General features: G+C 41.7%; 1 protein-coding gene across 7 annotated transcripts in view; it reads left to right on the forward strand.

Annotated features, from left to right (window-relative positions):
- NEO1 (neogenin 1) overlaps positions 1 to 13,224 on the forward strand; it is a 178,392-nt gene that overhangs the window by 58,614 nt on the left and 106,554 nt on the right. For all 7 annotated transcript variants that reach the window (XM_090148621.1, XM_090148627.1, XM_090148623.1 and 4 more), the window contains exons 3-4: positions 7,392 to 7,667; positions 12,483 to 12,636. In XM_090148621.1, the coding sequence (XP_090004747.1) occupies positions 7,392 to 7,667; positions 12,483 to 12,636 (430 nt within the window). The remainder of the gene's footprint in view (positions 1 to 7,391; positions 7,668 to 12,482; positions 12,637 to 13,224) is intronic.

A 13,224-nucleotide genomic window follows, 5' to 3' on the forward strand; every position in this document is an offset into this window, starting at 1 on the left:
TTGTTGGGAGCTGATGCTGCAGTGGATATGCTTTCAGGATGTACATCATGTCTGCTCTTCGTTTCTTGATCCATTTTAATATTTCATTATCCACGGGACTTCTGACAAAGGATGTGTTTGGCAAAGTAGCACCATAAAGTGACTCTTAGGCACCTCACCTGTCTCTTGCTCAATATTGTGCTGTCAGTCACAAGTCGAATAATTTCACTAGGATTATCTTCTTGCATGTTGTATCATTTCTGCTCATCAAGCTTTTCTTGGAGGAGTCGGCTGACACATGAGATTGTCTCCTGGTTTGAATGCAAAGAGCTGCTCTACTGTCTTAAGGAGTTAGATCTTATTTCCTTGTTGCCAGTGGTGGGGCTGAGGTCAGAAGGTACTCTTAGTGTTCTGCTTTGAAATCAGAATTGATCTGTAGTACCATCGTGCACTGAAGTGATGTGAAGTGACAGCTTTCTCTACAGTCCACATGGCTATGTTCTTATGCTCTTGTATTTCAGTTTGGTCTTCCATTATGTCAGACTTAGCAAAATGGTATTACTTATCACATAAAGGACAATTATATAAACACTTTTGGAATATTTTTGCTAGTCAAAGCACTATCTTAAAACTTGGTGTATGTATTTTTATTAATTTGTGGCAAAGCTCAAATCCAGATCTGAAAGGCTTAATGGCAACCTGAAGAAATTCGTGTAAGCAAACCCTCTGCTCCAGACGTGATTCATTTTGCTCTGACTTTCCAAGCTATAAGTTTGCTTTGACATGTATAGCTCTGTTCTTCCTTGCACAGCGTGGCAAAATGCTTTCCAGGCTGTTGTAGCATCTTCACATCCTTCTCTGTCTAGTTTTTAGAGCTGTATTATCATAGGATAGCTGAGCTGGAAGGACCTAAGGAGATCTCTAGTTCAGTTGCCTGTTCAAAACATGCCTAATACACCACAGCACTGCATGTATGCACATCATATGTGTGTAGGTACACCTGTGTTTATGTTGTTAGCTATAGTGATGTTCTCTCCCTTTTCTCCTCCTTATTCAATTCTGGTCAAGCCATACTTTTTAAAATTGGTACCAGCCAAGCATGCCACCAGGGCTGCCTCTGACAGACAGTATTCTGAGTACGAGCTGAAGTTTCTCATTCCTGTTTTCTATTCCACATGCTTCTTGCTTTAGGTTAGCCAGTAGATTTTCTTCTTTTGTTTCTAATTCTAAGAATATTCCATATAAAAACATCAAGTCTTATCATAATTCAGGTAATGCTGGACTTCTGCTCTCCACGAATGTTTTGTACTTATGAAGCCTGATGTATTTGCTGGAGAGATTGAGGGAGTGCCTCCTGTTAACAAAAGTGTATTTTAAAGCGTTTCACACCTCTGCCACTCAGACAAATGATGCTGAATAATCTGTAAGCAAAGGGGAAGAAAAGAGCTGTGATAATTTAATGAAGTGTCCACAGATGGCTGGACTTATTAATTTTTTAACAGGGTTTGGGTGTGAAGCTGATGCTCGAACAAAATATGCGGCATCTTAAAGATCGGCGGCTTTGCTGGAGGATAACAGATGTTGTGGCGATTTTAACAATAGGGTCTCATGTTGCTGTCCTCCTCCACCTACTGCTGTTGCTAAAATCTTTGTGTTTCCCAAGAGGCTTTTTTAATAAGCAAAATAGTAGCGGAGTTATCAATTTGCCACGAGTTCAAATTTGAATAGGGAAAAAGAGAACGGGAGAAGAAATGAAAATTTCTTAAAACAAATCGTCATTTGTTTATTAATTCTGTCTCTTTGTGTCTGAACAGAGCAGTGGAATACATGAGAATTGTGATTTGCAAGCTGTTAGCGGTGAGATTTGTGGGCGGTGCTGCTGAAGCTGGGTAAGGCTTGGTGAGAGAAAGTCGAGTGAATTTTGAACAGCAGAGGTTTTCTTGGTGGGTATTTGAGATGCAGCCTTTTGGAAGAACTTGTGGCTGCTCCTTGTTTTGCTTTTCCCGTACTACAGTAGAAATACTCAGGGGAAACTTGCTGAGAACATTGGGGATGCCATAAGAAAGTTTGAAACTGGCTTTGTGAGACATGTAACTGCATAAAGGTTTTACATCTGGGTGTTTTATTTAAAACTGTTTAATTCTTACACAAAGTACTGCGTTCAATCCCAGTCTGTAGAGTAGCAATAGAGGAGCTCAAGCACAGGATGAAAATGCTTTTGTGGATTTGATCGCTGGGCTTGCAGCCATGTGGTAAAGGTATACAAACCTGCCACAGGAAGGGCAGAAGTGAATTTCTCTGCAGCCTTCAGTTGCTCTTGAGAAGGTTTCTTTTTTTCTTCTTGGCAAGGTTGGTTAGTAGGCCAGAAGGTTAGTAGGATTCTGAAGAGGATTAAATGTGCCCATGGCACATCTACATTAAATAAAACTGGACATTTACTGACTGCTGACACATTCAGAAAGAAAGGGAGCATTTACTCTCAAGTTATGGAGCGTGTTGCGTGAGCAAGTAGTTGAGTAACTGTTGATTATGGACCTTTTTTTCCTTTCAGTCTTCTTGAAAATGATTGGCACTGTCTGCGGTTGCAGAGGGACTGCTGAACCCAGATTAGCATCTGGCTCAGTGTAATGAATTCCTCTTCTGGAAAATACAGGGGATGAAATACTGGCTCTGCTGAAGGCAACAGACTACAGCCAGAATTTTCACCATCTGTGTTTTCCAGGAGCAGGGGAGTTATTGCTCTTCCAGGCACTGCGCTGCTTTTTCAGAGATGAAGACAATGGGCCACAAATCTCAGCAATGCTTAGGCTGGGAATAGGCTGAATGGAACAAATTTGCATTAAGTAGATTTTTCATTCACATTCCTACCGTTGCTTTGGTCTTTTGATGAGGGAGAGACAAAAGGGAAGGAGAAAATAGGGCCGGGGTTGCTCCCCCCCATCCCGTGCCCCCATTGGCATTGTCCTAGCACCAAATCTGAAGTGGTACCACCTATGATTTCTATTGTATGCATGTGAGAATCACACGATTGCTCACGTGTTCTCCTGCCAGTTTTTAGAGAGCATTCCAAGTGGAAAATCATCCTCCCAAATTGAATTTATTAACCCACATTCCTGTTTGGTCAGAAATATTCTCCTTCAGCGTCCTAAAATCAATCATAATATATTTGTGCTGCCTTCAAATGATTAATGTACATACAAACATGTAAAAATTATCTTTAATATCAGAACCCCAAAGTATCATTTATCATTACATTCATTCAGTAAGTGATGGAGTAATATCTCCATCCGAATGAATGCCTTGCAACATGTGTGTGAAGAATGGCTGCTCTTTTCTCATCAGAATTCTAACTAATTTTCATTATAATAGATCATCCTGCTTTGTCATGTTGATTGAAGTGACTGGGAATTAGAAATCATTCTGAGAAAAATGTATCTTTTTTTTTTTTTTTTTTAAATTTAACTTTGAAAAGTAGTTTTAAAGGTGTTTCTAATTTAAATAGACTGAATTAGCTTTCGTGGTGTAATGCATTTGAAAACTGTGATAAATGTTGGAGAAACTCAGGCTTACAAGGAACTGGGCTGGTATGTGAGAATGGAAAAGAATAGCTCTTCAGCAGAGTATTTCTGGGAGTATGCTGCTACAAGAAGCTATGCCAGTGCTCCGGCCTCTTACTGCACTTATAAACAGGTCTCAGAGTTAATTTAATTAAGGCTTATATTTAGAACATTTTATAATACGTCATTAATGCTTTGTGGTTTGGTTAAAGCTGAAGGGTCCTCCTACACAACGGAGACTTCTAGGCAGTACAAATTGCAAATAATGATGGAATGAGAGAATTACTCTTCAGACAAAATTATGACCCAGGTTAAAACTATATATCATAAAACCATACCACGTATGATCAAATGAAGATTTTACCGGTGTTTAAAGTGACCTGGAAAATGAACTGTGAGTTCATTGCTGCTGAGTAACGAAACCATCTGAAGTAAAGCTTATTTAACCTTAATAAAGGACCTGCCCACAACAGAACAGACAGTTGCCCAAAAAGTAAGCAGTACTAATAAGGGGTTTAAAAGAACGTGTAATTGAACTTCATGTTAGAAATTGCAGGGCTTTTGTCTTCCAGTAACACTCTCATGTGTTCCATAGGTTGCTGATGTAGCAATTGTACAAGTGCTAGTTGTGCAGGGTGAGGAAATGGCAGCAGCTCTGACAAAACGAGAAGTTTCACATCTCTCTTCCAGTCTGTAAGAAAGAACTGGCTTAATTTGCAGGTCTGTTGGTAAAGATTTCTAATGAGGCGTGAATTCAGGGCTGGTACATTCTTCTTGAAGAGTAACTGATGTAGAACATGTGTCCCAAAAGGGAAGAGGTGATCCTTAGACCAATTAGTCTGATCCCAACACTGTGCCCTTTCTAGGGAGATTTTGAAGGCTAGGCTAATTAAGATGGAGGAAAATGGAAAGAAGGCTAAACTGTACAGTGACTTTTGACAGTGGTTTACATCTAGGTCTCTTGATGAAGCAATTGATGGCTTAGAGCTGCATAATATGATGGGCATGCTGGAGTACAGACTTTTGATATGCTAGCCTGTTAGATTATAAAAGGTCAAAAGAAAGGAAATTCAAATGTGGCTGTTGAATTTGATAAGAATCTGAGATGATTATGAAAATGTAATGGTTCGTATTGAGAGGGAAATTGCAGAATGGAGAGACCTCTCAGAGACAAGGCGGAGGGAAGGTAATGTTTAACATCCCCATCACATGTTTTGGTGTAAAAATGAAGAACACGTCTACGATGTTTGCAAGCGTGACAAGTTTGGAAAACCTTGCAGCTCTTGCTGAAGCCTCCATGGTCTCATAGGAAGAATGGAAGGATGCTACAGAATGAACAGTGGTGAAGCTCACGAGCACAGTGTGCAAAGCCATGCAGGTGCATAGTACATATACATACAATACACATCCTTGGTATTGAGACAGCAATTGGTCATTTTACAGAGAAACAAGTTTGATACTGGTTGATTATGGGATTACAGTCTGCTGAAGTGCAGAGAACTAAAGTGATCGGGAATAGAGAACTAAATGCACTGGGAAGATATTTGCAGGAGCCTCAGAAGGAATTTTGTGGTATTAACTTGATGTCTGTGATCAAATACTCAGTGACAACAGACATTGTGATTTGTTGTCTCTGTTGTTCTGGGGGTGGTGTGGTGGTGGACACCACTCAAAACAAAGGAGCTTCGCACTGAGTTTGAGGAGAAAGAATTTCAGTGTGAAGATGAGCAGTTCCACAGTGAGTTGCCCAAGAGGTCGTGCAGTGTCTGTCCGTGAGGATTAGCGGAATATGAGTGGAAAAATCCCTGGGTAACCCTTCTGTCCTTGTAGCTGACCCTGCTCTGACGGGATTCCTGCCTATTGCAATGATTGTGAGTCTTTAACGGGCACGAAGTTAGCATGGCTGTGGGAATGAGGAGAAGAAACCAAAGATCATAGCTGCGTTACTGAGCAGAGGGAAAGCTGAAAGAAGCCAAGGTTTTTGTTCCTCTGTAGAGGGAGGGAGTGATGGGTAAATATCAAATATCAAAGATGCAAAATAATTAATATTAAAAGAAGGTCAAGATCAAAGGACTTGAAGTTATAAATACATGAGGAGTAGAAATGAGAAACTTTCTTCTCTGAGAAGTGAAGCTGTGGGAGGAGACTCCAAAGAGTTCTCCAAGAGGGGGAAAGTGTGCAACGTTTGGAGCTGAACCTGTGTGAGGCAGCAGTTACATGCTGAAACAGAAGTGATCCAGATGCTGGAAATGCAATGTATTCGCACTCTGTGCAGATATTCTCAAATCTGTTGTATTATGTCCTCTCCTCACATCCCACCAGTTGTATGCATTTGATGTAGGTTGCTCCAAAAGTAACCTCAGATAAATCTCTTGTGCGACTGGCTTTGGTTGCAGAGCACTGGAGTCAGCGCCTTTGCTCTGGTTCAGATTCATTTTTTTCTATGGGAAATATAGATACTAAAGCTGCATGAAAAGTATGCATTGAAATTTGTACTTAAGTGGGTGGCAATGACAAAGAGTTTTATTGTCCAAGCAAAAAATACTATTCATTCAGGTGGGAAAATCATGAATATTGACATGAGATGTTTCTCCCACAGTGGAGGTTAGTGAACATGGACAAATGGAGGGGATAAGTGTAAGGTCTGAGCAGCAGTGTGTAACTGAAAGGTCATAGATCATAAAGTACGAAGGGAACGGAGAGAGGTCTCTTGCCTGTCCCTTTTCTTTGCCTTCACATTGAGGAACCAGGCAATATATTTTTTCTACACGTAGATGTTTTAATACCAGCTTCCCTGGTCCGTGTGGTTGTGCTTGGATGCTGTAATTCATGCGTCTCGGTCCCACTTTCCATCTCCTGCACTGAGGGCATGCAGTGCGGTGACTTGAGAGGAAAAGGCATAAAATCTGCTTGAAGCAGGGAGGGAGAAGGAAAGGTAAAATGTCAGTATTTTTGACAGGCTCTTTCTTTGGCAATATTAATCTTAAGTGTGAGGTACAGTTAAGCAAAAAACCTATTTAGGGGCTGTTGGTGCAGTCAGGCTGCTGAGGGGCTGCAGCCAGTCGTGGTGGCCCCTTCTCCTCATGCTGGCCACTGTCTTTACCAGCACAAGGGCACCTGAAGTGAAGGCTGAGCCTTTAGGAGACCTCAAGTCTTCCTTTTGAAGGTTCTGCTGGATATCCTGTGTGGGAGATTGGTGTGGGGGTGGAGGTGTTCTGTGCACAGAGCTGCTGCTGTGGCTGTGGCTGTGGCTTGGTCCTGGGGAGAGAATCGATCCTCAACTGTACTCACGTGTGAAGGTCAAGATTTTCTTATGAATAAATGCAATTTTACCTCATGGTGCTGTAATTAAGGCTTCTGGGAGCTGAAGTCTTCAAAGAGATATCATTTTTTCCATTGAATTTCAGTGAGATTTGGCCCTTTAAAGCCTTTAGGCTTCTTTCCATGGCCTGGTTAATTTATAAGTCATGGTGACTTGCTCACAATTGGTGAAATTGTACAAAATATTTTTTCAGCTTAGATCTTAACTAACTGCTAATTTTGATAGAAGAAGCCTAAAAATACAGCGGGAAAAGAGCAGCTCTTAAGTACTGCAGTAGGTGGTAAATTGAGATGTTGCTTGTAAACTTCATTGGAAGGCATACACGGAGTCACCTTTTCCACAGCATCATCTGTTCCTTGTTACCACATCCCAGTGCGTTTAAAATTTTTAGAGCTGGAAAGCAGCTTAATTTTTTTTCTTTTTTTTTTTTTAAGAGAAATAACATTGACGAATCTTCACTTGGGCTTCAAAGCTTGGATGTCACCTTCAGTAATTTTTGTCACTTCTCTCACTTCTGTATTTCCTATTGGCAGGTCTTCCCAGGTTCACCAGCCAGCCGGAGCCGTCGTCTGTCTATAAAGGAAACAGTGCAATCCTCAACTGCGAGGTGAACGTTGACCTCGCGCCGTTTGTGAGGTGGGAGCAGGACCGGCAGCCCCTCCTCCTGGATGAGCGTGTCTTTAAGCTGCCAAGCGGGGCGCTTCTTGTTGGTAACACTACTGATACAGATGGAGGGTTCTACCGCTGCGTCATCGAAAGTGGAGGCACCCCCAAATACAGCGAGGAGGCAGAGCTCAAAATTCTTCCAGGTATTAATCTGTTTTGTGCTTGTTGTTGTGTTTTTTTTTTTTTAATAAATAAAAATTAGCCTTACCGGTAGGAAAAACAAACTTACATTACGAGAGTACTTACAGAAAGGAGCAAGTGAGAACCTTCTGTGTTACTTTTTGTATGTTTGAAGTCATAAGCTGCGTTATGGAAGCTTTTGTTTCGAATAGCTTAAAATGTTTGCAGGCACTTAAACTGCAGCTTTTTGGCCCTTGAGAATCACAGAATCGTAGAATCATAGAATGGCTTGGGTTGGAAAGGACCTCAAGGATCATGAAGCTCCAACCCATTGCTGCAGGCAGGGCCACCAACCTCTACATATAACACGTGCCCAGGGCCCCATCCAGGCTGGCCTTGAACACCTTCAGGGATGGGGCATCCACAACCTCTCTGGGCAGCTGTTCAGCACCTCACCACTTTCATAGTAAAAGAAGACTTTATAGTGCTGCTGGAAAACAGAAAAGCAAAATCAGTAATCAGTGTCTAAGCTCATTGCAGTGGTTTGGAATCACAGAATCACAGAATGGCCAGGGTTGGAAGGGACCTCAAGGATCATGAATCTCCAACCCCCTGCTACACGCAGGGCCACCAACCATCCCACCTAATGCTAGACCAGGCTGCCCAGGGCCCCATCCAATCTGGCCTTGAACACCTCCAGGGATGGACGGGGCATCCACAGCCTCTCTGGGCAGCTGTTCCAGCACCTCACCACTCTCTCTGTAAAGAATTTCCCCCTGACGTCCAACCTAAATCTCCCTTCCTTCAACTTAAAACCGTTTCCCTTTGTCCTGCTGTCACTCACCCTTTCAAAGAGTTGATTCCCCTCCTCAGGAGATATTTCTGCTGTATTTCATAGCTACAGTTCCATTGTGACAGGTTACAAAACAGGGTTTGAGCCTTAGCGATGAGGATTTGTAGGTTTCTGAGGCTTCAATCCCTTCTTTAAAATACTGTTGAATTTTCCAGAAGAAATTGCTGTTTAGTCCCTTGCTCTTTGGGTGCTTAGCTGGAGCACTTTTAATGATTCCAATATTTGGGAAATTCTCATTCTTAAAATGTTAGACCCGTTTGGGAAGTTTCCAGATCCCAAAAAAAGGGAGGACCATGAATGCCATTATTTTGTTACATTTAGCTATTGTTACTTGCCTGTTGCTTTGAAGAGTTTAGTTTGTTTTTTTGTTTGGTTTGGTTTTAATAAGAACAAAAGTGCATTTCTCAAACACTCAGTGCATTCTTTTTCTAATGACAATATTGCACTATTGTGTAGAACTGTGTATTACCAGATGCTCTAATTCGGAGTTTGGAAACTTGACCAAGAATAAGATGTAAATGGGAATTGCATTTTCCCAAACTAGGGAAACATGGGTTGTGTTTTGCATGGGTTTCCTTAATAATTTCCAGAGTTTCGTGTTGTCTCTGCTGATTTAGTCTTCGTGTTGGGATTCTGATGCAATTTTTACTGGTTGAGGACTTTAAGAAAGAGTTGCTAAATTTTCCATCTTTGGAGATTTTCAGGGCTAGCCTTGGCAACAGTGTGATTCACCTGACACAGCGTTGCCAGCAGAGGACTTGGAAGCAGGTGGTTGCACTAAGCATCTTCAGCGGTCCCTTGCTATTAATATTTCTGTTTCTTACAACAGTGTAACTTTGTTTTGTTTTTGTTTTTAATTTAAAGTGCTAAAAGGTGCTTAAAAATACCCCAATTATACAATTGCAACTGTTTCCATTTTAAAGTCCAGGCATCTGCTGGGCTTAGGGAATAAATAATGTTTCAAAGAGGGACTAGTTTCATAAAGTTCTTCACTTCCTGGGGGGAAAAGGGTTTATCTTTCAACTCTTAAGATTTTTCTGACTTTTGGCAATTAAAAATTTTCTAATGAGTTTCCATATTGTATTGATCTTTGAATTGTTGTGGCTCTAGGTATAGTTTTGTTATGTGTTATTAAGGGAGGCTGAATCTGGGTGATACAAATAATGCTGATTCCTTACTTTGTCGTGAGTCTGAAAGTGTTGATAATGAAGTTTGTGAAGCTTTCCTTTTAGTTTGTTTGATTTTTTGTTGTTGTTGTTTGTTTGTTTAAAGTAGGATTAAACGGCTGCACAGAAAGCTTTCTTAATTTTGAGTAGCCCTGTAATTGATTGTTAGGTTGGAGATGCATCTGGATGAAGGACTTGAATTAATCTGCTCTTCATTGCTTCATTCCATTTTGAAGTTATCTGATACTTGCCTGAAAGCCTCTCCACTGTTCTTTTAGATCTCTAAAATGTGCCCAACACACACATGCATCATATAGTTTTGCATCCATGTGCAGTGTTCTCCTTCTTCTTGTAGCAAACATTCAGTTTGCCTTTCATCTTCCACCAAGCAGGAGGACGCATTTCTGAGCTCTGATGCTTAATAGCAGGCACTTTCAAGGGTGGAGAGTGCAAGAATGATGGCAAGCAGTGTGGTGTGGTGTCAGGCCCAAGGGACCCAGGCAGGCTGAGCCCAGGGGAACCTCCCTCATGGGGTTCAACAAAGCCAAGTGCAAGGTGTGCACCTGGGTCAAGGCAACCCTCATTACCAGTACAGGCTGGGGGATGAAAGGATTGAGAGCAGCCCTGCCAAAAAGGTCCTGGAGATACTGGTGGGACATGAGCCAGCACTGTGCAATCACTGAGCTGTTGGAGTGCATCCAGAGGAGGGTCACAAAAATGCTCCAAGAGATGGAACACCTCCATAAGAGGACAGGCTGAGAGCTGGGGCTGTGCAGCACGGAGAAGAGAAGGCTGTGGGGAGAGCTGAGCCTGTCAGTGCCTAAAGGGAAGCAACGGGAAAGAAGGGGACAGACTTTTTAGCAGTGTCTGTTGGGGTAGGACAAGGGGAAATGGCTTCAAGCTTAAAGAGGAGGGGAGATTTAGATTGGATATAAGGAAGAAGTTGTACAGTGAGGGTGGTGAGGCACTGACACAAGTTGCCCAGAGATGTGGTGGATGCCCCATCCCTGGAGACATTCAGGGTCAGGCTGGACCAGGCCCTGGGCAACCCGATCTGCCTGCGTATGTCCCTGTTGGTTGCAGGAGAGTCAGACTAGATGACCTTTAGTTCTCCCTTCCAACTATTCTATGATGCTAAGGAAAATAATCTTGTAATTCTTGAATTCTACTTCCTCTATCTGAAGTCTTTTTTGCCAGCTGGGAGAATAAGTAAGCTCTCTATCTCCAATGAATCATACCAGCTTCTCTTCAGAGTAATGATGGCTCGCTGGCAAGCTGTGATGTGCTTTTTTTTTTTTTTTTTTTTACCCTGCATGCACTCTTGTTCACACATGGTTTTATTTTTGGAGCAGGCAGACTAGATGCCTCTCATGGGGAATGCAGGCAAAACCACTACGATGGTTGGTGCGTGGGCCTGAGGACAGATGGCTCAATCCAGGATCACTCTGAGCGTGGGTACAAAATGGTCTGCTCACATTTAAGTGGTCAGAGCTAACTTTTTGGTTAAAGGTCGAGGGCTTTTTCGGTTTTGGAGCTTATCTAGAACCAAGCTGATGAGCACAGTACATCTAACTACTGAGAATACAGCAATTAATGCAGCATAAGCACCAGGGATTTTTTGAGCGGTAAGTAGAAGGAGATAGGGTAATTAACTGCAGAAATGTTCTATGTGGTATTTAGGAATTCATTTACTTCTAATTATGGTGCGAGACACATGCTGAAGTTACTGCAGAAGCCAGTGATGTAAACAGCATTTTTCTTCGTCCTGGGTGTTACTGAACCCCTTGATGAATTGGTTTCACATCTAGTTAAGGCTGATTTTTTTTTCCTAAAATTCCCTTTTGAGTCATGGATATGTGCAGGAAAATAGCCTTTTGTTTGGAGTAGGTTTTTTTTGGTAGTATAGTTCAGAGTATATTTGCTGGTTGGTCTTTATTGGTGAATAAGTTTTCAGTACTTACAGTCAAAATGGCTTTTTCCTGTAGTAAAAGACTGAGTAAATATGCACTTTGCTTTTGCTTGCTTTTAATGGGTGTGAAGAGAGAATAAGAAAAGAAACAAATCTCGCCCAAATCAAAGCCAAAGCAAAACTCTCTCACCATTACAAAGATGGAAGATGGTGGTATATTTTGTTTTAGGATGAAGTTTATAGTACTTCAGCATGAAAATTGACTAGTTTGTCGTAGCTTTAGCTTGGGATTCTCTTTCTACTTCAGTAATTCTATTTTCCAGTGCCTATATCAGGTGAGCCTCAGGCAGCCACCTGGAAGGTCAGGTTGGACATGGCCTAGTCCAAGTGCTTTCTCTAGAGCATCCTCCTGGGTTGAAAGCAGGATGAAGGCAGTCCGTGCCGATTATAGTGAGTTTGTATCATGCCATTTTAAGCACCCACAGCCTTCAGCCCCAGAGCAGGAAGTGATTTTATTGCGCATAGGGCCTTACCAACTAGCCTTGCAGCTTGGGTGATTGCCAGAGCTTGGCTGGGCAAAGTCAGACCTATCTCTTTACTAAATCTTGGCTAGCTGGTGGAATTTTTGGTTTCAGGGATTCAGTATTCAGCTAAAATTGTTTCCCAAGGAGAGCCTGAGGAGTCAGAATCCCAACAGAGGTCAGTCCATTGTCCGGTGGGAAAGACAAAGAGCTTTTCATGTGGGAGGCTTGGGAGGGCAGCAAACTTTCTGTAGGTAAGAGGCTTCAGTCTTGTGAAGAGGCAGGGAAGAAATCAAACATTTCATTTGTTGCTTTTCTTTTCTTAAATTATGATTGTTTTCTGATTCTGTGTCTTATAACTTTGCTGCCATTTACAAAACCTTTTGCAGATCCAGAAGAGCCCCAGAGCTTGGTCTTCATGAGGCAGCCATCTTCACTTACTAAAGTTACTGGGCAAAATGTGGTGTTTCCATGTGTTGCTGGAGGATTTCCAACTCCGTATGTCAGATGGACGAAAAATGGAGAAGAGCTAATCACAGAAGAGTGAGTAATGACTAATATATACACATACATATATATGTCATAGTAGGAATGTAGAAACTGAGCCAGAATTATGATTTTGTTTTAGTGCATAATTTGCTTTCTACTTAATTTTAAACCAGCAAAACAGATGCAAGTTTTCAAATGCTGAGGAGTTTCTGGGCTGAGTGCTGTGACGAAGTGTTTCATGAGACTTGTAGAACAGTGTCACGGTACTTACTTTACAGATATCTGAAAGCAAGAAATCTTATTTGAAGCAGGAAGGTTATTAAGAATAAATTACTTTTAGATTGCCATTGGAATAAGAGAAGCAATTACGGGGGATGAGGACATGGCAGAAAATCCAAGGTGTCTTCATCGTGGCATATTATTTCCATGGAGATACACGTGCTCACATTACTCTTTCTGTGATGAGATGTCCACTGTACATCTACCTTTTTTTCTTAAGAACTTACTCTTAAGTGTTAAAAGCAGAATCTCATCGTTTCACATTAAAGCAGACTATTACAGTTAGTTACTCTTTACAAGAAGAGTGTAGGCTTGCAAGATTGCATTAAGTGGAAACTACTACACATGATCACTGCTTGGTGT

This window comes from Phasianus colchicus, chromosome 12 (assembly GCF_987193195.1).
Source record: "Phasianus colchicus chromosome 12, bPhaCol1.hap1.1, whole genome shotgun sequence".
In the NCBI taxonomy this organism is placed as follows: Eukaryota; Metazoa; Chordata; class Aves; order Galliformes; family Phasianidae; genus Phasianus; species Phasianus colchicus.